This window comes from Schistocerca cancellata, chromosome 1 (genome assembly GCF_023864275.1).
Source record: "Schistocerca cancellata isolate TAMUIC-IGC-003103 chromosome 1, iqSchCanc2.1, whole genome shotgun sequence".
NCBI lineage: Eukaryota > Metazoa > Arthropoda > Insecta > Orthoptera > Acrididae > Schistocerca > Schistocerca cancellata.
In genome coordinates this window covers 1,077,969,492-1,077,996,757 of record NC_064626.1, presented here as the reverse complement: position 1 = coordinate 1,077,996,757, position 27,266 = coordinate 1,077,969,492, and the positions used below count along the sequence as shown (strand labels likewise).

Below are 27,266 nucleotides of genomic sequence, written 5' to 3'. Positions count from 1 at the left end.
GGGATATTTAGGAGTGTGGAAATCTCGCAGACATACGTATGATACAAATGACACTCAATCACCTGACCACGTTCGAATTCCGTGAGTTCCACGGAGCACCCCATTCTGCTCTCTCACGATGTCGAATGACTACTGAGGTCGCTGACATGGAGTGCCTAAGCAGTAGGTGGCAGTAAAATGCACCTAATATGAAAAACGTATGTTTTTGGGGATGTCCAGATACTCCTGATCACATAGTGCCTGTCTGACGAAATTTTCATTGTAGTTACTTCAGACAGTTCACAGTAACACCAAGCTGTGCATTATTTATGAAATGTCCTTCGTATGTTTCCAAATCCATCCGCAAACAACTATGCCAGTCCTTGGTTTGCCGGCCTCTGTGATCGAGCGGTTCTAGGCGCTTCAGTCCAGAACCGCGCTTCTGCTACGGTCGCAGGTTCGAATCCTGCCTCAGCCATGGATGCGTGCGATGTCCTTAGGTTAGTTAGGTTTGAGTAGTTCTAAGTCTAGGGGACTGATGACCTCAGATGTTAAGTCACATAGTGCTTAGAGCCATTTGAACCATCTGAGTCGTTGGTTTTGCCCTCAAACTCTCGAAGTAAATTTATATGCGAAAACTGTCTACACTTATGGTGCCTCAGACCATTTTGATCTATCTTTCTGTTTCCTGCACTTTTTTTCAACACAAGCAGCGAACACAGACGTAATGGTGTTTCCCCATGACCAGAGTTTCTGAACTAATGAAATGAAATTTGATGTTCTGACAACCTAATCGTTTGCCGTCGAAGTTTCTTTTCTAGGCTGACAGATGGCGGGCGCGCAATAGATTGAAACTTGTGTCGTATTAAGACACCATATTTGAAGCGATTTAGACATTTGCGCAGACAGATCGTTGCATATGGGCAACAACATTCTGAAATTTGTGCTTCATTTTAACTTTCATAGAAACCGAGTGAAATTGTACAATTATTAAAGGACTGGTATTGTGTTCAGAAGAAGCAGGTTGTATATCCACTTTCGCGTATTCTGGTTTAGACGTTACATAGTTACTTTGAATCACATCAGCCCCATGCCAATTTGGGGTCAACACGTCAAACCTGTTTTCCTAAAGTGTCTTTGTCCAGCTTAGCTAATGCTCCATCTATGAGGAACTGGATGTAAACGAAGAGCAAAACTCTATTTTTTGGTTACGTAGAAGAGTATTTATTTTATGATACGTCTACAATATGCTATATAAGTCAGTGAACTACATGAGACGCCAAATACTACGTCTACATCACTTCAAATTGTTGTAACTGAACAGACCTTCCACTACTTCCCTAATGTATGAAAACGTATTAAGACAATATAGCGAGCGTAATTAATTAATGATATTTTGCTGTGTTTGATTATACCGAATATCTATACTTTTATACACCACATCCATACTAATCTTTGGTAGTAAGCAGCGGAGACGTACCAAAGATCGCCACACCCTTGAACCGCCATCTTTATACGTGTGAGGTGTCAGTCAACGTGACGTGATACGGATAGTTGAAGTTGTGAAAGGGAGTGGTGTGGAGTGAAGATACCGCTGTTGGAAGACAGTTGATTAGTGGTGAGTGTTGTGTGTTTGCATTCTTAAATAGTTAAACTGTTTCGAAGGTGAAGGTCTATTTGTTGTACTATACTAGCAGGTTATATCCGTCAATTTTGTGCACCAAGGAATTCACAGAAAGGAATTTTAACGTGATAAATAGTTTGCGGACGGTAGGCCATGCATTGAAGGCAGGGCATCAGGTCTCGCGATTTGTTACAGTGGTGGCATGAATTTCTAAAACCCTGACAAGAATATCACAGCGTGCAACTTTTAAGAGTAGCCCTGTCACATGACAGGTCTGCAGACAAGTTTTTAAAGCGCTAAAGAAATGTGCATGTAAATGTAGTGGTTGTGCTATTTAGTTTTTATGTTGTTTACCACCAAATGTTTCAAACATCACTAATATTTGTCCTGTAATAGTGCTTTCGCTTTAATATTAGAGGCTCCATCGCAACTTTTGTTTTTCCTTTTTTCTCTGAATTTTACTTTGTGAGATGTTCAATAAATCGTTAACGTTGTTGTTGCAGAGTACCAGCAATTCTTGTTTGTGTGTGTTTCCGTAATTGTAGTTATTTAAGCATTCACCAAGACACACTTTTTCAGTGCCTTGACATTTATTTTTGTTAACGATATAGGGAAGTATTAATGTATGTCAAGTGTAATGAGAATTAACATTTTTCCACAGGATCTTTCTTTCACCTGCAGACACGTCGAGCCAGTAAAAATGCCGAAATCAGTGAGTACCGTTTTTGAAATGTAATGTGATACAAGAATTATAGCACTATTTCATGATGTAATGTTTAATAAAAATATTAAAGGATGGTATGGATGCGAAGTTATTTTAATATAGGTAGTAAGTATTACACTTCCAGAATGAAAGGTCTTGAGGAAAGAAGCCATTGACTCAGCACTCAACTTCCAAATGTTTTTATCAGATTCCAGTGTTGGTTCCAATAATGCTACTTAAAATGTGGCCTCATGAAGCAAGAGAACCAAAACCCATGAGACCTCATTTTAAAAGCTATAATTTTGGCATCATGTTTGTTAAATTTTCATAGCAATAAGTAGTGATGCAGGCAGGTAGCCACACTAGTTGCATAAAACATGCTCTGGGTGTTTAAAATTAATAAAGGAAGTATATCCTTTTGGTCCAGTTGTAAATTAGGTAATGACACATCAGAGTAATGCTTACTGATTTCATCAGATGCCAGCACAGACAGCATGGTTTACTGCACTAAAAGCATTTGGGGAGTGAAATGGGAAAGATAAGGCTTAGGGATAAATGATTTCTAAATTGTGAACAAAAATATTGTTACTTCAAGTCATGTTGGCAGAACTGGGATTGGCCAGATTTGTAAAACGCTGTGCACCATTGGAAGTTAACATGACAGAACCACATCCACTGTTACTTACAAAACTGAGGTACAGCACACCGTCAGGTGGCTTGCGGAGTATGGATGTAGATGTAAATTCTTCTGTGGGTGTTTCGTGTAGCCAGAGATCTCATGAATATTTACCTAACTTAACTGTTAGCTAATTTTTGAAAACGTCATACAAAAGACACATCAATCAACTAGTCTTGTCCATATGACTGACTGCATATTGTGCTGCGAATAAAGTATGAACATTGTAAGGGTTTGGGCCAGTACACAATTCTCACCATTTATGGCAGTGGATGCCAAGAGAGTAGTATCGATATGAAAAGGACTGATTCTTCCACAATCTCTGGCAAGGTGACTAGCAAGTCATCACAGTTGCTGAACTTTCTTAGGCTAACCATTGCAAAGAAGAGCTTCCTGCCCGAGTAAGTTGTTAGACTATGGGGCTCACAAACAGTCTTATGTAGCATGTTGATTTCTGTGTCGGGAGGAGTACTGATCTGGCAGTCTTCTAGAAAGCAATAACAAAATAAAGAATTGTGAGAGTGGTACACGACAGATTAGCATTTATCTAAAAATCCTAATATTTATGCAACTGGGAAATACATTATCAGATACATTTGTGCCTAACTTTCACAATTTTCACCTAGTCACCACCAAAGTGCTGGAAAATATCTACCAACTAAAATACCATAATCCTGCCTAGAGGATGTGGAACTTTCAAGGGGTCTGTCTGAAGACTTTTTTTACCACTTTTATTTCACAATTAAAGCTGGTTTCAGCTTATCACGGTTTGTGTATTACAGCTTTGCTGGTTGCCAGTCTTCCATTTTTTGTAGTTTATGTGATATAGGCCTACATTCTTAATGTCTGCCAAAATAGTTGATGTATGCAATATCTATTAAGTTTTCTGTCTTTACATTGCAGTTTGTTTTTATGATTGAGAAAGTGTCTTGCATGTGGCAAAGTATTGTCAGCTCTCGTATCACATTTCTTGGATTTTCCAACTCTCAAGCAAGTTTATCACCTGTCAACATGTCACATAATTGCTCACACACTTTTACTGTGCCAGAAGGTTTAAATTCAGTGCAATTTCAATGTAATACCACTCTGTAGAGTTTTGCTAAGGGTGGAAATTGTAGATGCTGATCATATTTTTGTCAGGTAATATTTGAATTAAGTCAAATTATGACATGTCCTGAAAATCTAAAGTTGCTCTATTTCGTGGGCAGGCAACATTTCCGACAAAAATATGAAAACAAAGATAATTAGAAGAATACTGCCAATAAAAATCTGGACATCAATTTGACAAATGTATGGGTTATTGGGTAGTTTGTACCAGATTTAGGTAAATGAGCTGAAGACTAAAGCATACATAGTTATTTGTGATATCCATAACTTGTTAATATTACTCTTTGTTCTCAAAAGTATTCAGTAAGTTATCTTTTCTGATTGTATTGTAGTTGGTAGATATTTTCCAGTACTTTGGTGGTGATCAGGTGAAAATTGTGAAAGTTGGGCACAAATGTATATGATAATGTATTTCCCAGTTGCATAAATATTAGCATTGTTAGGTAAATGCTAATCTGTTGTCACTTTAACAATTCTTTTTGTCGTTGCTGGAAAGTAAGTTGCTCCATATGATGGTGCAACCTCGTACAAACCTGTTAGATTGAAACTTCCTGACAGATTAAAACTGTGTGGTCCTTTCTTGTAAGCGTACTAGTGTGGCATGTTGTATAAGATAAATTCTGTGGATTTTGGAAGGTAGGAGATGAGGTACTGGCAGACTTGAAGCTCTGAAGGTGGGTTATGCGTGAATAGCCTGTGAAAGGCAAAGATCCCAGGTTTGAGACATGGTCCCACATGGATCAGTGCACATGCCACTGCAGAATGAAAATTAATTCTAAATTTGGTTATAGTTCTTGTATCTATTAAGTTGTTAAATATTCAGCATTATTTGAAATGGAAAGCTATAATGTGCTGCAAACTGTGCAACAGCAAATGCTGTTGAGATATCCTGGGCTTATTTCGTGAACTGGGTATGAAACAAGAAAAATCCAGTTACATAAATACCTAGGTAATAACTTCCAGTTGTAAAAAGTAATCCAGTCTCAAAGAAGTTTTATAGTTGTTTTTTAGTAGTACGGATGCTTTGTGCAGTTAATATTAATGTACCATTAAGTTTCGGGATTGCATCCGCATGAATTCTGCTTCTTCTTCTAATATTTCGGCTGTATACCTGTCAGCCATCTTCAGAGACAGCCGTATAGCTGAAAGGTATACAGCTGAAATATAAGAAGAAGAAGAAGAAGAAGAATTCATGTGGCTGCATTCCCGAAACTTAATGGAGCAGTCTTTGCGCCGCGAAAACCTGAAGATTCACAATGTTAATGTAGTTGTGAGGCTTGGCATTTTCCTGTGATATTTAAAATGAAAAGTATAAGCATTGTTGTTAATGTGGTTCAGCATGCTCCCGAAATATGGGTATAATCTCAATTAGATGGTACACTATACATTTAAAGCAAGTTGGAATTTAAGAGAAAGTGGTAATAATTTTATGAGGCTCAATGGCCTTGTGAAATTCCTTCAGTTAGAAGGCACTTCAGTGATTTGTTTGCCCCTGACCTTTGCCAGTTGTCAAACTGGTGAAATGAGACATACAGTAATCAGTGAAATGTGGTTACAAGGAAAGTTTTTGCTTTGGTGTCCCTAATTATGAAAAGAATAGTCACAGATTTAGACAGACTAAAATGAAACAGTATAGGGCATTATTGGCCAGGTCGAATGTCCTGTGAAAGTCATTTTGACACCACTTCGGTGACTTGTGCATCGATGACGACACACCTAGTCCGAATGCATAAAATGACTCGGCTAGGAATTGATCCCGGGCCCCATGTGTGGCAGTCAGCCTTGCAGACTTGGAGTACTCAGTAAATTAGTAATATATGGGATGGGAAGTGTCTACACAAGCCTTTGAACCAAAGTAGGCAAATACTGATGGCTAAAACAGTGAATAAGACATACACAATATTTGAAACTCTCAGCTCATCTATAAGGAGAAATTTAGTCAATAAGGTGTGGAAGTGGATTGTGCAGAGATATTTAAATCGGTACTTTATTTCATTATTTGCATCTTCTAGCTTATGATTTGGGCTACCAAGTTTTCCTAATTCCATTCAGGGCAAAATGTTTCATCGCTCTTTGCTTCTCAGTAGACAGTTCAGAGATTTCACTACCATACTTTTATGGACTTCACCATTATTGCTTTTGCAGTTGGTAGGCTGCGTGGATTGGTGTGGTTTCTGCAGAAGTTATATGAATAGAATGTCTTAAATTAGTGAAAAAGTGTAACGCCATTGTGAAAGCTAGAAAGAATGGTTTTGCATAGCAGTCAATTTGAATGAAAAATTGATGCCAGCCTTGAATCCTTAGTTCAGTTATCTGATTGGTGACTACAGGTATATTTATTTCAGGATTGGAGGACCCCTGGGTCTGCAAAGATGTGGTGGGACAAGGAAATAAACAATGTGTGGAAAGGTTTAAAAACCTGATGAATTAGAAGGGAAAAGTAACCAAGAAGATAATTACAATGAACATCATATGACAGTGATAGACTTTCAAAGAAGACTGAAAATAGCTGCTTGCAGAAGGTGGTGCAGTTCTTTTTGTGTATGCCTGCTAAAATTTAGACCTTATTTGTAGCACAGTTGTGCTCAAAACAAGCTCAGAATATTTAGAAATTATCTGGGATCCTTTAGTAGTACATGGATGAACTGTTGTGGCTGTTATGAATTTTTTCACCACACACTTAAGCTCAAACAATAAAGCATGGGTCTCTATTGAATAACATGGCAACTGTGAACCCTTACTGAATTTTTGCTTAGTTATAAATTCGCATTGGTAGAACATAGTTTGCTGGTTTGGAATTCTGCTCTGTTCATAGCATTTGATGCCACATCATGTGAAGGCAGAGAACTTGTATGTTCAAATACAAAACCTAAATTAAGACTGGAGGCCTTTTACAGCCATTGTCAGTGTTGGTCAAACTTTTTGGGACTTCTCCAAACATGGACATGATTATGTTGGCCTTTCAGGTGTGGCCAAATCGGTCACAGAAGGTTGAATCATATCTGAATGGATACACAAAACGCCCAGAAACATTGGTGGTAAGAAGTTCATACTCCTGGCGTGAATCCTATGCACAACATTTCTGATTATGTAGGAAAATAAAAATATGCTAAAACATTAAAGGCAACATTAAAGTATGGGTGTGAGCATAATTTGCTTTTGTACATTTATATCCTTACTATAATTGGTAAGGTTACTACTTTAGTAGGCAGCAGTGAATAATGGATGCTGGCGTAAGGTGGGCGAAGGTAAGCAAGTACTGTTGCTAGGACAAAGATTGTCAGCTTTGACATTACTTGGTAAGTATGGGAGTTATGAAAAACTCTTAACATTTCTAATAATGTTAGACCTACGCAGAGATGTGGGAAGAATAAAATTGTGTAGACCCTAATCACTATGATACCATGAAAATGGCTGTGGTATCTACATAACTACTGTGCAAAGCACTGCATGGCAATTCAGTTACAATGGTAAGAAAGGTGCCTTGAGATAATGTGGGAGATTACTGAATAGTGAAGATTCATTTGAAGCCTTGAAACTAGACATTGTAATCTAGCAGAGTAGCTGGTGGATGTATTGCCTTTGACAAAATATTTTTATTGCTTGAACCAGCATTTTGTGGCTATTTCAGGCTGTAATTAATAAGTTCGTTTGAAGATCAGTTGCCTGTTTCTGGTGTAACTTCAGTACAATGTGCTCCATCCTTTCTTGTACCTCCCAAGATTTTTTTCTGGGTGGGATAAAACAAGATTATCCTTGAGATCTTTGATTAAAGTAATGGGTTGGAGATTCTTGTTACACCTAAATGATTGACATTAAATGCATCATGCAAAAGTTTGAACAGGGAAAGTTTCCAATTGTGTATACTGAAAGACTTTCCTTTATGATATTTGAACTTCAGTTTCTCAATGTGTGATCCAGCTGCACAGAGAAGGGTGAGTTTGATTTTTAAAAAGTGAGGCTTCTTGTAAGAGTGCAGTTTTATAGCATTTAGCCTTGTGTGCATGGTGGCATTGCTTATTAAAACTGTTACAGGCCAGCCACAGTAGTGAAGTTCAGTGGTAAAACAAGATGAAATAACATTTTGAATGTCCTTAACAGCTGTCACTTATTCTTTTAGCAGTTGCTAAGCCACAATTGATGCTGAGTTTCTTACAGAAAAATACTAGTCTTTCTGTGGAATAAGGGTGCTGAGGTCTGTATTGTTATAACATTTCTCTAATATTGTCATACAAAACACAGGTTCTGTCAGGCCTGTCCTGTTGCACATAGATCAGTCTGAAAAATGTAAATATTTTGCGATGAAGTGTGTTGGCTTAGAGACAGCAAATTAATTGGAAGTATAGGGAAGTACTTCACTAGGGTCTTCCTGTATTTTAAATGACACATTCATTTATGGTGGTGAATGCTGTTACATTGTTGCCAACCAGTCCAGATATGTGGATCTTTAATTGCTGAAGTAGGTTGTTTATTAGCATGTTCTGTGGATTATAATTGTGGCTTCCTTGTGAGGAGATGGAGAGAGACTGTTTTACATTTACAGTACAGCTTGTCAGTGGTAAGTCATTATCCCTTCTTGTATTGTACTTAGGGATGTTACTATTTTCAAACTCTGTAAACAACAGTATAGGTGAAGGATGGATTGCTACACATTGTTAAAGATGACCCATTGAGTTACAGATACACATTGAAAAGACTGTTGTACTTTAGCTCTTGGGCAAAACCTTCTTCAGCAACACCCCCTCCCCCCCCCCCCCCCTCTTCAACACACACACACACACACACACACCTTATTACACCCTTCTGTGCACCACTCACTTTTTCAGACTGTTATACCAAGATCCATTACTCAATGGGAACTTCTCAGATTTTGGAGAGGAAAATGTCAATATTACCCACAACACAAAAGTTAGAGCTTAGAAATTTCACATCTGCAAAAGTCATTCAGTTTCTCAGTATATGCATCCGATAATTTAGAATACTGACTCAAAGTATTTACTGAGAGATGACCACTTTGGGTCCCAGAGAAATGTAGGAACACTTAAGGTAGTACTTGACCACATGTCTTACCTTAAAATCTCGGTGGAAAAAGGCAGATATGAACATAATTTGTAGATAAAGAAAACTTTTGACACTGTTGATGGGACTACACTTACTGAAATTTTGAAGACAGGGTTTTAATATAGGGATTGAAAGGTTTTTATAACCTGTACATAAATCTGACTACTGCTCAACAGTTGAACTTGAAAAAGCAGCAGTGGTTGAAGTGAATGGGGCAGGGTTTTGCCTATCGCCGATTTTATTCAGTCTGTACATTCAGCCAACACTAAAAGTTATCTAGAAATTTGAACTGGGAATTAAACTTCAGGGAAAAGAGATAAAAATTTGTGGTTTGCGAATGGCGTTGAAATTGTCAGGCTGCAAAGGATTTGTAAGTGTAGTTGAATGGAATGGAAAGTCTTCAAAGACAAAAGCAACCAAAGGCAACGAAGTACAGTGGAATTACATGGTCCAGTCACATAAATGTACCTGCCAGTGTTAGACATCAACATGCAATGTCCACTCATACAACAGGTGACAGCACTATCAGTGGAGAATATATAAAGCATGTGGGGGGGGGGGGGACACAGACGAACAGTGAAGGCATTGTCATAATGTGCAAACATAAATTTATCTCGTGTCTGAAACATTGGTTTTCAGATGGAGGCAGAGTCATTTCTAAAATGACTTAGTAAACTATTCACATGCCTAAAAGATTAAAGTATACTGTGCATGACAAATTGGTGCTGTGCAAGACAAGTGCTGAGGCAACTGTGATGCATCACAGGCCATAGACAAAAGGTGTGAAAGACAGTTTGAGAGAGGTGTATGAGCAAATAGACGTAACCCGATGGTGCGGATGAATCCACGGGGCTACCAGTAATGGCTCTCTTCAATGACTACTCAGCAAACATTGCTGCATATGGGCCTTAACAGCAGTTGCCTGGTTCATGCACACATACTTACTGTTGTTCATTGGTGACGAAGGCTGGAATTTGCACACTAATACTGCAACTGGATATTCACTGAGTGGCAACAGGTGGCTTTTTCAGATGAATCGTGTTTTATGCTCCAGTGGACAGATGGCCATGGGTATGTATGGTGTGAAACGTTTGAAAGCAAACACCCTGCAACGATCGTCAGAATGGTCCGGGCTGGAAGGAGCAGCATTATGACCTGGGAAACATTTTCATGGCCGTCTCTGCGTGACATTCTTGTGGAAGGTGTGACAGATAAACACAAGTAGGCGTCTATCCTTATGGACCTTGTTTGCTCCTATATGCAGTTTATTTTTCCGTGGTATGATGGCATCTACCAGTGGGACAGTGCAGTATGCCACACTGCTCAGTGTCTGCTTGTAGTTAAAAAGCACTGAGTAGTTTACTGTACTCCCTGGCTGACTGGGTTTAAATCCAGTCAGAATTCTGAACGCCATATCAGTTTGGTTATTTGTGCCATAAATCCTCAACTCAGAAACATGGCACCGTCGGCCATTGCTCAGCATGGTTCCAAAACTCTGTTGATACCTTCCAGAACACTATTAACGCTCTTCCTGCCCATCTTGCAGAGGGCTGTGCTTATTCAGGCTTTTGACATGTGTATCAGGTGATGTTCAGGGAATTGAATTAGGAAACAAGGCACTAAGAGTTCTGCTATTTGGGCAGCACAGTAACTGATGGAGGATATACACTAATGTGACAAGTCACAGGATATCTTGTTGGATCTCCTTTTGCCAGTTGTAAGAAACCAGCTCGACATGGTATGGACTCAAGTCAAGCCATGCTACATCTAGTGTTGGCGGTGCAGGTTTTTTTCCATGAACTGACCTTTTGATTATGTCCCATAATTAGTTAATGGGATTCATGTCTGGCAATGTGGGTGGCTAAAACATTTGCTTGAATTGTGCAGGATGTTCTTCAAACCAGCCAAGAGCAATTTTGGCTGGTTGTATGATGCATTGTCATCCATAAAAATTACATTGTTTGGGAACATGAAGTGCATGAATGGCTGTAAATGGTCTCAATGTAGCAGAACATAAGCAGAGGACCCAGTCCATTCCATGTAAACAAAGCCCCACACCATTATGGAGCAAACACCACCTTGCATAGTGCCTTATTGACAACATGGGTCCATGGCTTTGTGGGGTCTGCACCACACTCAAACCCAAACCCTACCATCAGCTATTACCGACTGAAAACAGGACTTGCCTGACCAGGCCAGAGTTTTCTGGTCTTCTAGTGTGCAACTGATAAAGGTCACAAGCTTAAGAGGGCACTGCAGGTGATGTCAAGCTGTTAGCAAAGACACTTATAAGTTGTCTGCTGCCATTGCCCATTAATGCCAAATTTCACTACACTGTCCTAATAGATATGTTTGGCATATGTCCCATATTGATTTATGTGGTTATTTTGTGCAGTGCAGTGTTAGCATTGACTAATCTAAGCAAATGCTGTTACTCTCGGTCATTCAGTGAAGTGTCAGCAACTGCATTGTCCATAATGAGAGGCAATGCCTGAAATTTGGAATTCTTGACACACTCGTGACACTGAGTCACAGAATATTGAATTGTGTAACCAATTCTGAAATGGAATGTCCCCAGTGTCTAATTCCAACTACCATTCAGTGTTCAAAGTCTGTTACTTCCCATTGTGCACCCTTGATAGTCAGAAATGTTTTCACATGAATCATTTGAGTACAAATGACAGCTTCATCAATGCACTGCCCTTCCATACCTTGACTAGATACTGCTGCATCTGTATATGTGCATATTGCTATCCCATGACTTTTGCCACCTTAGTGTAGAATGCATACTGGCTATGGCATTGGTGAAAGAAATTTTACATCTTTACACCTCTGTGTGTGTGTGTGTGTGTGTGTGTGTGTGTGTGTGTGTGTGTGTGATTTGGACAAATTTCAAGTAAACCTGGTACACATACCACCTAGTCTGTAAAGAAATGCAGTGGGAGTAGAAGTATCTACCTGCAAAAGGGGTGTGGTGAAAAGGAGTGTCCACAGTGTGCAAATACCCAAACTTTATTTATCCAGTGTTTGAGAATGAGTGTACATAGGGACTAGCAAGTAATGTTACACACAATTTCAAACATTCACAACACTGGTCTTGCTGACAACTCCCACAAAGTGATGGAAGGATTGAAGTTCATCACCTACATTTTTGCTATTCATGCAGTAAAACTGCTGCATAAATAGGTTTTGGTTACTTATTTACTACTGTATTCATGCCACACTTTGCAGACAGTATTCACATATATTACTGGACGTACCTGCTAAATATCATTTTATGAAACACAGTTCTGGCAGTACAACATTATAAACATTGAGCTGCATAAAGATGAAACTGCAGGGCAAAATTTGCTAGAGATACAGGTGGGAAAACTGCACAGATAAACTTCACCTAAACCCCTGGATAGCTTTCAGCCAAACTCGGTAGAAATTATGTAAGCCTGGAAATAAATACTATGGAGCTAAGAACCAACAGTCTTTCTGAGGGGGTGAGATAATTAGGATAGAGAACAGGAAGGAGGAGATGGAGAGGTGAGGGACAAATGAGATAATAAAATTGGAATAAATACCTGGGCAACACAGCTTGCCTAATATAAATTTAAGTGCTAGGAAGTCTTCTCTGAAGGTATTTGTCTGGAGTAGTCTTCTGAGGAAGGGAATTGTGGAAGATAAATAGTTCAGACAAGAATAGAATACTTCTTTTGAAATGTTATAGAAGAATGCAAAAGATTAGATGGATAGAGCCAATAATTGACTTGGTGCTGCATTTAATCTCGGGGAAAACAAATTTATGGTACAACTTGAATAAAACAGAGGATCACTTAGAAAACATGCAGAGGCATCAAGGAATAGTCCATATGATAATGGAAGGGTGGGAGGTAAAGATAGACCTTGACATCAGTGTAATCAGATTCAAATGGATGCAGGTTTCAGTAATTAATCAGAGATAAAGGTGCTTGTACAGGATAGACGAACTTGGAGAGTTGAATAAAAGTTCTTGAACTAAAGACCAAGATGACAATACTACGTAATATTGTCCTATTTTGGAGTTACCCTCATTATTTCTAACAGTACAATGTAAATGTATTTTCAAAAGTTATCTAAGGAAATCTTCGGATTATAGGACAAGCAGAAGTTGGAAACAGAATACAGAAATCAAACTAGTTTGTGAGAGCTTGTGCTGAAAGTTTTTCCAGCAGGTAAATACTGAAATTCTGCAGCAGCAAAATGTTGAATGCAATGTTCAAAGTTGTCGAATTTTGAACTTAAACTTCGTAACAAGGGCACTGCTGCTAAAGATTTTTCTGTAAGAAACGTTCATTAACACTTCAGTGAGATCGAATATACTGTGAATACCAAGTGAAGCAGACGGTTTTTGATTTTTAGTCAGTGAATTGTAGAGTTAAAGAAAAACAGATCTCTTGTCAGTGACATATACGTGCCTGAAACACAAGAAACAATTATGGAAAGACGTCCGGGACTCAGTACGTGAAAGAGGCAGAATATTTCACTCGTTCTTACTATGTATGAATCTCGGAATGTTACCTTCATTTACCATTCCTGTTGCGGTCTCGTTTCCTGTAACTACGAACATTTTGCAGTTTCAATTTTACGTACATTTGAAGTGCCTTAAAGTTATTTCTGGTATCGGATCAAGAATCCATTTCAGTTATAGGGTAAAAAATTGTCCCCTTGCTGCCAAATGTACAGCATAGGACTCCCCCTGTCACATTTTTTGGAGCGAGGGCTTCGAGGCAGGCGTAACAGGTGGTTGTCGCGCTTCAAAAACGATGAAGTCACGCCACAGCTGTGTCGCTATTGGCCAACGTCGCTGGGGCAGTTTTCTATTGGTGGAGCGGACGAAGCAAGGTCAGTCTCTTCCCGCGCCTGTGCACCCGGTTGATGTTCGGGTGGAGCTCTTGCTCAGTTCTGGCCGAGCTTGTCTTCTGTGTGCACGTCTGAGTTCTAGAAAAACATGGTTGCCGGCGGAAAAGTGGTAAGCCATGTTTGCAGAAAGTTCATTCTCTCTCTCTCTCTCTCTCTCTCTCTCTCTCTCTTGTGTGTGTGTGTGTGTGTGTGTGTGTGTGTGTGTGTGTGTGTAGGGGAAAAGGGGGCGGGGCATCTCAAGTTTTTGCCGAACAATTAACAACGTCGTTGGTTTTCCTAGTTAGACTTGAGTTGCGAAGAGTACCTTAAATAGTACAAAATAATTTGTCTCCTACTTTCATTGTCATTAGGCTTCTACTACCAGATAGCGCGAAGCCTTCTCCAGACTACTGTATGCGTTATGAACGCTCTTTAGCTGTGCGTAACCATGTTGCACACAGTACGTGGGAGTTCCACAGTAATCAATTTTCTGGGCTCGCATCCTATTTCCGCAGTAAAAATTTACTGACAGCCTTTTAATTTTCCAGGTCCGTTATCTGGACGAAGAATTTAGAGATGGGTGGGTCCCTCGCACTTACGTTTTGTTATAAGCTTCCATTGTTAAATACGAAATGGAGATGTTGCCCACATCATCGTGCACCAATTATGTAATTGGTCAGACTTGGGGATACGTTGGTGTCAAATGCTGTAATTTTCTTTTCAGAACTTGTAATGTGTCGCTCTTCAATACCAGACATCGAAAACAGAGCTTTAAAATTTTGATTAACGGTAGGAAACACATCAGTTACTGTTACTGTGTTCTGATTAGGACATAGTTCTTGAAAGGTTACTGTTTACTCGGGTTGTGGAAGTCTAACTGCCTAGAGGATTAATTCTGTTTAAACATAGTTCTGCTTGCTGAGAAGTAAGTTATTCCGATAAACCTTCGCAGCGTTATTTTCAAAGTTTCTTGGGAGCTCATTTCAGGGAATGCATGGCACTTTAAATCTCGTAACGTCATAGGAAAAGAACCGAAACTTCCCGCTAGATTCCTTGCTGTACTTTCTTCGAAAACATACTTTCTCAGACGAACGAGGTTGACATGCGTTAAAAATAGGGGCAGATCGCGTGTGGGGTGTGCCATTATAGGCATAAAACTAACGTTAACCGTCATTCATTGGTAGTCATGTGGTTGAGTAATACTTCAGGATGCAAAGCATTATTCACCTTACGTAAAACGTGGTCGAGGTCGTCGTATGAGGTAATGAGGTCTAGGTTCAGACGCGACACATGACGTCATTAGGAACGGCGAGCTACGAGAGGAGCACAAAGAAACTCGACGTGATCCGAAGAATTCCAGCTGTTGCCAGGTGATGGCTGGAGCTGCTTGTTGCGTTACCAGAGAATAAAATTTTAAGGGACGTTATTCAGTTCGTGCCAAAATATTACTGTCGCAGTTGTTTCTTATTTGAACCTAATTCTGATGTAGGTCATGATCACAATCTCGATTGGTGGGCTTCACTTTGCAAGTGGTCCTGTGAGACTTAATTTTTGTGGTGTTGCTGCATAATTAAACTTACACGTTACTGAACTTCAGTGCACTACTTCAGCGCTATCGTTTTCGGCTTGATGGCACTCTTCTAAATAGGGGTAAATAGCCTTGGAGTGGAGCACTGTTATGGATATTGATGGGATTTGAACCTGGTGGTTGCAGTGCGCAGTGTTTCCATTGATGTGAAACCCATTATCTGACGTGGACAGAATGAAGTACAATCCTCTACACTGGAAGGGAAACGGCAAATTTAATGCCAGTCAAAAAAACAAGACCCTCACGGATCAGAAGTGTGCCAACTTATTCACTAGTTTCTCTTTAATTGCAACGTGACTATGTTCCGAGAAGACTGGGATTTCGGAGTATAATAGAAGTGTACGTAGTATTATAACAGTAATCTGATTTTCGAAATATATTGTATGCTGAAAGATCAGATGAGTAGAATGGATAACAGATGAGGTAGGACTGAATAAAACCAAGAAGACTCGAAATTTATGGAACAACTTCACTAAATGAAGGATTGGTTAAAAGATCACAAGCTGAGGCAACACGGAATAGTCTGTTTGGTAACGAAAGTGTGGAACGTAAAAATTATAAAGATGCACCTAGACATGAATACTCAGCAGGTTCAGATGGGTGAAGAGAGCGTAATTATTCAAAGATGAAGATGCTTTGCACAGAATATACCATCTTGGAGAGTTCAGTAAAACACTGTGGATTGAAAACCAAGACAACAAAATTGTAGACATTGGAAAGGAGCAAAGGCTTGATTGCAGTAAGTAGATTCAGACGGTTCCACATGCAGCCAGTATGAAAAGGAGAGATTCACAGCGATGGTTTAGATTTTCTGAAGCAAAATATATGGTCATGTAGGTTAAGATCTCAGGTATCGCACCCTGCAGCCGTTCACACTGGTGGGCCCTAGTTTACGAGTAACTGAACAGTAGTTTCGGAATTTTGCGTGCTGCACTGTAACGTTAAACAAAAGTCTGGTTCCTATAGTGTACATGATAATAGCATCACATGTCGTTTCGAATCTCGTCAGGGCCAGCGAGATTTTTCATTTTAAATCTTTATCAAAATGACGTTGACCATTATATTTATTCAATTAATTGGTTTAAATGTAATTTATTTCTATTCCTTTGTCACATTATTTTAATCGCCCTATGAACTTTTTCATGTGTTTAAATTTTTTTACCACTCTTTTTACATTCAGAATTTTTGTGAATATGAATGTAGCCATATTTTCTATTGTAATATTACATTATTTGAAAATTCCGATCTATCAGTTACACAAGACAAAATAATCTGTTGACCGTGAATTAGTGTGAAAAATGTATTTTTCATTACCAGATGTGAAATTTTTTACATGGTTATTGTTATACAAATATTTAAGACAACCGAAATACCTATTGTACAATGGGAAAAATAACTCGGATGAAGATACAAATGAAAGAATGGTTTACAAGTAAAACGAAATTCGAGCATAATGAGAAATACATATAATGAACGCAATAACGTGGACGAAAGAACAGTGATGAAACAAAATTACTTCGTAATTAATATGCAAAATTAATTAAAAACGTACGAACAAAGATTTCAAGTAGAAACATAGCAATAAAGGAAACAAGTGAAGTTGGTATTACTATTAAAGTTGACATAGGAATGGAAATAAATTATTTCATTTCAATCAATTTTTTGAATAAAATGATCAGACTTAAAAATAAGTTTACTGCACCTGATCACTCGATCGCATGACCTACATGTGAAGCAATTATCCTATCCATTACACCACGGAACCAGACTGTATAGCCCAACTTTTTAATGTTGAGAATCACGCAAAATTCCGAATTTTTTCGTCAATTACTCGGAAACGAGGGCCACCAGGGTGAACGGGTGCAGTGTGCGATACGTGGTATCTTAACCTACATAATCATAGTAGTAGTAGTATGGAATATTCCATCAAATTTACATGATTAAGAACTCTTTGCAAGCTCTAGAAGGGTACAGTTGGTTTAGTATGTGTGATATCCAGCTGTATTTCAAGCAAGTTTCCTTATTGCTTAAAAGTAGGACTGCGCCGAAAAGCCTCGACCAGTTAATATTAACATAAACGATTGCAAAGGGAGAAAGTCGTTTCGTTAACTGTTTCTTCAGGAACTGTATTGTTGCTAACATTCTGTCTTCTGCGGTGCTAGTTTGTCCCCAACAGCCTTGGCCGAGCGAAACACAAAGGAAAAAATGAAGGTATCCTGCGAAGATGAGAATTCTTGGAAGGGCATTTCGCATGTTTTTCTCCACGTTGTAAAGTGAAGGCCAACGGCTAGAAGGCATCCATCTGTGCCGCATTCGGATGACTTAAACAGCCACTTAATATACTAGTCTTAACAAAACGTTTGTACTTCTCGTCACAGGTGAAAATGTAAGTGCCGATTGTCGTGCATTGAAACAGCTGCCAAATCAGTTACGTACGATATACAGATGTCTCTTATCTGCAGCAGTTCGGACTAGCCGTCTGTCATAAATTCGGATGTTGTCAGCAAAAGGGCAAACGAAGCTACCAGTCACGTCATAAAATGCCTTTGAGCCGGAGCTAATCCACTCACGTCATAAAATGCCTTTGAGCCGGAGCTAATTCATGGACCAAAGCTGGAGCCGCCTTGCTGTTTGTCCGTGCGTCGTATGACTGCTTCCGCCTGACGTCCTTAAGCAGCTTGCGTAAGAACATAGCTTCGACGGTGTGGATAATTTCCCAGTGTCGAAAGAGATCCTCAACGTCCTTAGTCAGGCTGCTTTGAACCGTGTAAACTCTCTAGTTTTGCCGTGCGGCGAAAGCAGTTTTCGAAAGCGGTCGTTTTAACCACCGTCTTCCTAACTAGTAATAATGCCAAGGAGCTAATTCTAAGAAAAATGTATGAAGATGGTGCTCAGGGATCACTGAGAAAAGGCAGTGCTAGAAAAAACTTCAGCTATTTATTGTGTGCCTCCGGGTGTCTTCATATGATTCTGTTCTGTACGGGGTCCAAGGGCTCCAGCAAGAATAAAGTATTTATATATTTTTTGTGAAAGCCAGAACCGCTTGGTTTTAAGACCTTTATTGCAATTACTAGTTTCGTTGACAATTTGAGAACAGTGTAAATACGAGGGTTGGAACGTCAATAGTGGCAACTATTGACAGCTCGTACGAAATAGATCCTCCCCCCATGAACCATGGACCTTGCCGTTGGTGGGGAGGCTTGCGTGCCTCAACGATACAGATAGCCGTACCGTAGGTGCAACCACAACGGAGGGGTATCTGTTGAGAGGACAGACAAACATGTGGTTCCTGAAGAGGGGCAGCAGCCTTTTCAGTAGTTGCAGGGGCAACAGTCTGGATGATTGACTGATCTGGCCTTGTAACATTAACCAAAACGGCCTTGCTGTTGTGGTACTGCGAACAGCCGAAAGCAAGGGGAAACTACAGCCGTAATTTTTCCCTGAGGGCATGCAGCTTTACTGTATGGTTAAATGATGGCATCCTCTTGGGTAAAATATTTCGGAGGTAAAATAGTACCCCATTCGGATATCCGGGCGGGGACTACTCAAGAGGACGTTGTTATCAGGAGAAAGAAAACTGGCATTCTACGGATCGGAGCGTGGAATGTCAGATCCCTTAATCGGGCAGGTAGGTTAGAAAATTTAAAAAGGGAAATGGGTAGGTTAAAGTTAGATGTAGTGGGAATTAGTGAAGTTCGGTGGCAGGATGAACAAGACTTCTGGTCAGGTGAATACAGATTCATAAATACAAAATCAAATAGGGGTAATGCAGGAGTAGGTTTAATAATGAATAAAAAAATACGAGTGCGGGTAAGCTACTACAAACAGCATAGTGAAAGTATTATAGTGGCCAAGATAGACACGAAGCCTATGCCTACTGCAGTAGTAAAAGTTTATATGCCAACTAGCTCTGCAGATGACGAAGAAATTGATGAAATGTATGATGAGATAAAAGAAATTATTCAGGTAGTGAAGGGAGATGAAAATTTAATAATAATGGGTGACTGGAATTCGACAGTAGGAAAAGGGAGAGAAGGAAACATTGTAGGTAAATATGGGTTGGGGCTAAGAAATGAAAGAGGAAGCCGTCTGTTAGAATTTTGCACAGAGCATAACTTAATCATAGCTAGCACTTGATTCAAGAATCATAAAAGAAGGTTGTATACATGGAAGAATCCTGGAGATACTAAAAGGTATCAGATAGATTATATAATGGTAAGACAGATTTAGGAACCAGGTTCTAAACTGTAGGACATTTCCAGGGGCAGATGTGGGCTCTGACCACAATCTATTGGTTATGAACTGTAGATTAAAACTGAAGAAATTGCAAAAACGTGGGAATTTAAGGAGATGGGACCTGGGTAGACTGACTAAACCAGAGGTTGCACAGAGTTTCAGGGAGAGCATTAGGGAACAATTGACAGAAGTGGGGGAAAGAAATACAGTAGAAGACGAATGGGTACCTCTGAGGGACGAAGTAGTGAAGGCAGCAGAGGATGAAGTAGGTAAAAAGACGAGGGCTAGTAGAAATCCTTGGGTGACAGACGAAATATTGAATTTAATTGATGAAAGGAGAAAATATAAAAATGCAGTAAATGAAGCAGGCAAAAAGGAATACAAACCTCTCAAAAATGAGATCGACAGGAAGTGCAAAATGGCTAATCAGGGATGGCTAGAGGACAAATGTAAGGATGTAGAGGCTTATCTCACTAGGGGTAAGATAGATATAGCCTACAGGAAAATTAGTGAGACCTTTGGAGAAAAGAGAGCCACTTGTATGAATATCAAGAGCTCAGATGCAAACCCAGTTCTAAGCAAAGAAGTGAAAGCGGAAAGATGGAAGGAGTATATAGAGGGTCTATACAAGGGCGATGCACTTGAGGGCGATGTTGTAGAAATGGAAGAGGATGTAGATGAAGATGAAATGGGAGATATGATACTGCTTGAAGAGTTTGACAGAGCACTGAAAGACCTGAGTCGAAACAAGGCCCCGGGAGTAGACAACATTCCATTAGAATTACTGACGACCTTGGGAGAGCCAGTCCTGACAAAAATCTACCATCTGGTGAGAAAGAAGTATGAGACAGGCGAAGTACCCTCAGACTTCAAGAAGAGTATAATAATTCCAATCCCAAAGAAAGCAGGTGTTGACAGATGTGAAAATAACCGAACTATTAGTTTAATAAGTCACAGCTGCAAAATACTAATACGAATTATTTACAGACGAATGGAAAAACTGGTAGAAGCCGTCCTCGGGGAAGATCAGTTTGGATTCCGTAGAAATGTTGGAACACAGGAGGCAATACTGACCTTTCGACTTATCTTAGAAGAAAGATTAAGGAAAGGCAAACCTACGTTTCTAGCATTCGTAGACTTAGCGAAAGCTTTTGACAATGTTGACTGGAATACTCATTCAAATTCTAAAGGTGGCTGGGGTAAAATACAGGGAGCGAAAGGCTATTTACAATTTGTACAGAAAGCAGATGGCAGTTATGAGTCGAGGCGCATGAAAGGGAAGCAGCGGTTGGGAAGGGAGTGAGACAGGGTTGTAGCCTCTCCCCGATGTTATTCAATCTGTATATTGAGCAAGCAGTAAAGGAAACAAAAGAAAAGTTTGGAGTAGGTATTAAAATCCAGGGAGAAGAAATAAAAACTTTGAGGTTCGCAGATGACATTGTAATTCTGTCAGAGACAGTAAAGGACTTGGAAGAGCAGTTGAACGGAATGGACAGTGTCTTGAAAGGAGGGTATAAGATGAACATCAACAAAAGCAAAACGAGAATAATGGAATGTAGTAGAATTAAGTCGGGTGATGCTGAAGGAATTAGATTAGGAAATGACACACTTAAAGTAGTAAAGGAGTTTTGCTATTGGGGGAGCAAAATAACTGATGATGGTCGAAGTAGAGAGGAATTAAAATGTAGACTGGCAATGGCAAGGAAAGCGTTTCTAAAGAAGAGAAATGTAACATAGAGTATAGATTTGTCAGGAAGTCATTTCTGAAAATATTTGTGTGGAGTGTAGCCATGTATGGAAGTGTAACATGGACAATAAATAGTTTGGACAAGAAGAGAGTAGAAGCTTTCGAAATGTGGCGCTACAGAAGAATGTTGAAGATTAGGTGGGTAGATGACGTAACTAATGAAGAGGTATTGAATAGGATTGGGGAGAAGAGAAGTTTGTGGCACAACTTGACTAGAAAAAGGGATCGGTTGGTAGGACATGTGCTGAGGCATCAAGGGGTCACAAATTTAGCATTGGAGGGCAGCATGGAGGGTAAAAATCGTTGAGGGAGACAGAGATGAATACACTAAGCAGATTCAGAAGGATGTAGGTTGCAGTAGGTACTGGGAGATGGAGCTTGCACAGGATAGATTAGCATGGAGAGCTGCATCAAACCAGTCTCAGGACTGAAGATCACAACACACGAAATAGATACGTGTTTCTAAATTTCACTGATATTCCAAGTAGTCAACAGAATTGTGTATATCCCGTTGCCTGCGATGTGGAAGTCGTAGGATACTCTTAGTAGTGCCAGTTGCGTAGATAGTTGAGCGGCGCGGTCTATTGCCCGACGAATTTGCAGCAGTTCTGAAGCGAATGCCGTGATGTTTCCTTCCGTTTAGAAATAGAGTTGAACACATGAGGGCTTACATCAGGGGATTGCAGTAGGTGGTATAGCACTTGGTAGCCCCATCAGTCCAACAAATCGGTAACAGCTTGCACTGTACGTGCTTGAGCATTGTCCTAAAAATGGTCAGGTCGTGCACAAAGTGTCTTCACTTCTGTTTCTATGCTGTTCATTTTTGGAACACAACCTATGACCAGCTTAGAGACAGAAGTGATGGTACTTTCTGCAGGACCTGACCGTCATGCTAAAGCAAGTATTGTGCAAGCTGTTACTGATGCTGGACTGATGGGGCTGCTAAGTGCTGTACCACCTACTGCACTCCCCTGAAGTAAACCCTCTTGACTTCAACTCGATTTCTAAACTGAAGTAAATACTTCACGATATTCGGTTTCAGAACCGCTATAAATTCGTCGGGCAATAGACCGCGCCGCTCGAACTGTCTACGCAACTGGCACTGCTAAGAGTATCCTAAGACTTCTACATCGTTGTCAACGGGCTATACACAATTCTGGTGACTGCTTTGAAGGTCAGTAGAATTTTGAAACGTGTATCTATTTTGTACGAGCTGTAAATAAATAGTTGCCACTATTAAAGTTCCAACCTTCGTACATTACACTCCATACTTTATTCTCAATGTCGACACAGGTATGTGAACATTAACGCAAAGCGTTACGCCAAGCTGAAGATAACAGCACGATTTTGTCGAAACTAGTAATTGGAATAAGTCTTGAAATCAAGCGGTCTTGGCTTTCGCAAAATACAGATCGCCCCAACAAAATGCGGAAGTTACTACTAGGCCTATATAAGGCTGAAGTACTGTTGGTGTCGCACCGCTATAGCAGGTGTTATTCGGTGAAACACGTTCTCTCAGCGTTTTCCAGTTCTGGTGAATGAGATGGCTGACGAGATCTTAATAAACTTAGTGCCGGATCCCGAGCTTTGGTCAGATTGAAACGTCCTACCTTTATTTGTGTTTGCGATGTCATAATTTCGATGTACCGTACACTGCCGCAGAATTTTGGCGTTTGAACTTCGAAACTATCCCGGTATTTCATTTGATGAGTATAGTCAAGGCAATATTTGGCGACAGCTAGTTATCTTGGTCGTAAGTCTCCCTTAAGCTAGGCATGCCACGTTGGCACGGAATAGAGGCACTGAGTGAGGCAAGTGGGAATAGTCACGAATCGCTGGTGACATGCAATACGCAGTCACCGGAAGTGAGCGGACATCGAGTCGGGTGTTTAACGAGAACGAGTAACTGTCTGCTGAAAGTTAACGATATACACGCAAGATAATGTGCGCAACAGATTGACATCATGGATGACTGAAGGCTAAATGTGAAAAAGACTGTTGATAAGGTGGATGAATGTTCCTACCTAGGAAGTATAATGAGGAAGGAAAATGTAGGAATGACGTAATCGCAATAATTGAGAAGCAGGAGGTTTTTAAAGATACATTTGCTAACGTCCAGAACAGGAGATATTTGAAATCTTTAAAAAGTGATGTTAAAAGACGAGGTAAGTCTTTGATGGAGCAAGAAATGGAGGGATTCCTTCGAGAAACAATTACTAACAAAGAACTTCATGAAATAGGGAAAATAGTTTGGAGTCGTTGCTGAAAAGTAGTTGAAGGGGTGGGGGAAGAAAAGAATTGCAGCAGCAGGGCTAGGTAAAAGTATGACGCAGATATTCGATGATTTGGAGTAAAACTGTTACGTTGAAAATGAGACATCAAGCGATATGAATAGAAAACGGCATTAGACCAAACTTGAGGTTGATGAGCGAAGCAACCATCTGGCAGTTACGGCAACATGTAACATACGAATCTGTCCACAATGTATCAAGCGTTAGCAGCTTAAGGTTTGGACTGTGACATGAGTTACTCGTATCACGCAAGTGGTGTACTGAAGCGTAGGCCTTCAGGAATTTATTAGTCATAAATCTTTGAAGCCTTTATCTCCTGGCAGTGTTCAGTTACGTCACAGATTAGTCCTCAACGCTATATCTAAGAGATGAGGAATGCCGACGAACCTGTGAACACTGTTATAGGAATGCTGAAAGTGTATTGCAAAATCGAATTTCAAAATTCCATTCTACCTAGTTGCATCTTCAAAAGATGTCGCACTTTCAGTGCCTTGAAACCTTGCTACTGCGACGAAGTTTATGAACTTTCACAGTTTAAACTGTATACCTATTATCCCCTGAAAGTTGGGATAGCTTTGCAGTATCACGGATGGCTGTAGTATAGTCCGGGAACACAGCCGATATGCTGGAAATAAGACGCGAAAGCTATTAAATTAGAGCGAGGTAAGAACAGATCGCAAGGCCTTTGGTCCTGAATCATGTAGGGTAGGGCATGTTAAGATAATTTGGCAGCATTTTCAAGCAAACATGGTTTTATTAAAGCAAAATAACAATGTTGCAGCCATTTTTATTAACTACGTACGAGTCACATTGTGTAAATATAACTCTTCTTATTATTGCTACTGTTCATAATTGTACATAACCTTGAAGCATAAATCAGAAGGTAATTTTGAAACAGGTAAGGCTATTTTGCAGTAGTGGTCAGTTCATTCACCGTACTGCATCAGTCATCTTAAGAACGTTAACAAGTCAACAACGTAAACAGCTTCATAGGTTGTTTTTGGCAGATGTTGTGGTAGGGAATAAAGCAAAAACAATTGTCCTTAGTGAACCTGCTTTTCTCTTCGCATCAGTTTTGTGTGAAGTACTGTGTTCCAATAATAGTTGCTATAAATATCTTGCAGAAAGGTATGGAACTGACGTAAGAGCAACGTTGACGGTAGTCCAAATGAGTAAAATGAGGTAAGTCAGTGTCATGACGCTATGCGTTGACTTCCTAAGATCCCTGTCGTCACATCTCACAAAAAATTATTTATGTATCAGTATAGATCTCTCAGTACCTTTTGTGTACAAATAAAATGTACATTGCTTGCTTATTCCGCACATAAAATGGATTCACAACTATGAAGGAAACAACCACCGTGAAATGTGCCACACGACAGTTAGAAACATGTTTCGTCGGCGCGTACTTGAGACTTCGGGGGAGCGCAGCTGTAGTGTTAGTCGAGAATACATTATCATCCCATCTGTTGGCAAAATCATGAAACACCGCATTAAATGGGAACATCGCAGCTAATTTATAACAAAATGCTGCAAAATTACCTATACTGAAAAATTACCTTACCCTGCTCTATACATGCTCCACTCTCCCCGCCATGGACCTTGCTGTTGGTGGGAAGGCTTGCGTGCGTCAGCGATACAGATAGCCGTACCGTAGGTGCAATCACGACGGAGGGGTATCTGTTGAGAGGCCAGACCTACGCGTGGTTCCTGAAGAAGAGCAGCAGCCTTTTCAGTAGTTGCAGGGGCAACAGTCTGGGTAATTGACTGATCTGGCCTTGTAACATCAACCAAAACGGCCTAGCTGTGCTGGTATTGCGAACGGATGAAAACAACGGGCATCCAGCTCTACTGTGTGGTTTAATGACGGGTAAAATATTCCGGAGGTAAAAAAGTTCCCCATTCGGATCTCCGGGCGGTGTTGCTAAGAACGACGCCGTTATCAGGAGAAACAAAACTGGCGTTCTACGGATCGAGCGTGGAATATCAGATCCCTTAATCAGACATGTAGGCCAGAAAATTTAAGAAGGGAAATGATAGTATAAAGTTACAGTGGGAATTACTGAAGTTGGGTGGCAGAAGGAACAGGTCCTCTGGTCAGGTGAATACAAGATTATAAATGCAAAATCAGATAGGGGTAATGCAGGAGTGGGATTAATCATGCATAAAAAATAGGAAAGCAGATAAGCTACTCACCTACCATAATGGTAAAAGTTTATATGCCAACTAGCTCTGCGGAAGAAAAGATTGAAGAAATGTATGATGTTATAAAAGAAATTATTCAGATAGTTCAGGGAGACGAAAGTTTTTCATGCGGATTGGAACTCCATAGTAGGGAAAGGGAGATGGACTGTGAAGGAAAAGAATGAAGGAGTGAGCTGCCTGCTAGAATTTTGCACAGAGCATAATTTAATTATAGCTAACATTTGATTCAAGAATTATGAAAGGAAGGTTGTGTACGTGGAAGAGACCTGGTCACTGGAAGGATTCAGATTGATTATATAATGGTTACATAGATTTAAAAACCAGGTTTTAAGTTGTAAGACATAACCAGGGGCAAATGCGGACTCTGACCACAATTTATTGGTTTATGAATTGTAGATTGAAACTGACAAAACTGCAAAAAGCAAAGAATTGAAGGAGATGGTATTTGGATAAAGCAAAAGAACCAGAGGTTGTAGAGTTTCAGAAGGAGCATTAGGGAATGAGTGACAACAGGGGAAACGAACACAGTAGAAGAAGAATGAGTAGCTTTGATGTAATAGTGAAGTCAGCAGATGATAAAGTAGGTAAAAAGACCAGGTCCATTAGACATCCTTTGTAGACACAAGATACATTGAATATAAAAATGCAGTAAATGAATCATGCAAAAGGGAATACAAACGTCTCAAAAATGAGACAGTAAGTGCAAAATGGCTAAGCAGGAATGGCTAGAGGACAAATGTAAGGATTTAGAAGTATATAACACTAGGAGGTAAGGTAGATGCCACCTACAAGAAAATTAGAGATCTTTGAAGAAAAGAGAACCAGCCTTATGAATGTCAAGAGCGCAGATGGAAAACCAGTCCTAAGCAAAGAAGGGATGGCAGAAAGGTGTAAGGAGTACATAGAGGCTCTATACAAGGGAGATGTACTCGAGGGCAGTATTATGGACATGGAAGAGGACGTAGATGCAGATGAAATTGGAGATATGATAATGCTTGAAGAATTTGACAGCACTGAAGGATCTAAGTCAAAACAAGGCTCCAAGAATATACAACATTCTGTTAGAACTGACAGCCTTGGGAGAGCCAGCAGTGACAAAACTATCTGCTGAGCAAGATGTAGAGTGAAATACCCTAAGGCTTCAAGAATAAGATAGTAATGCCAGTTTCAAAGAAAGCATGTG

At 39.9% G+C, this 27,266-nt stretch overlaps 1 protein-coding gene across 2 annotated transcripts in view; it reads left to right on the top strand.

The window, feature by feature from the left end:
• Nucleotides 1–1,464: 1,464 nt before the first annotated feature.
• LOC126090925 (moesin/ezrin/radixin homolog 1) overlaps nucleotides 1,465–27,266 on the top strand; it is an 88,550-nt gene continuing 62,748 nt past the window's right edge. The window contains exons 1-2 of one of the 2 annotated variants that reach the window (XM_049907023.1): nucleotides 1,465–1,597; nucleotides 2,265–2,315. In XM_049907023.1, the coding sequence (XP_049762980.1) occupies nucleotides 2,304–2,315 (12 nt within the window). In that variant the 5' untranslated portion in view covers nucleotides 1,465–1,597; nucleotides 2,265–2,303. Of the gene's footprint in view, nucleotides 1,598–2,264; nucleotides 2,316–14,010; nucleotides 14,147–27,266 lie in introns of those variants that run through there. The other variant, XM_049907022.1, reaches the window with a different exon arrangement.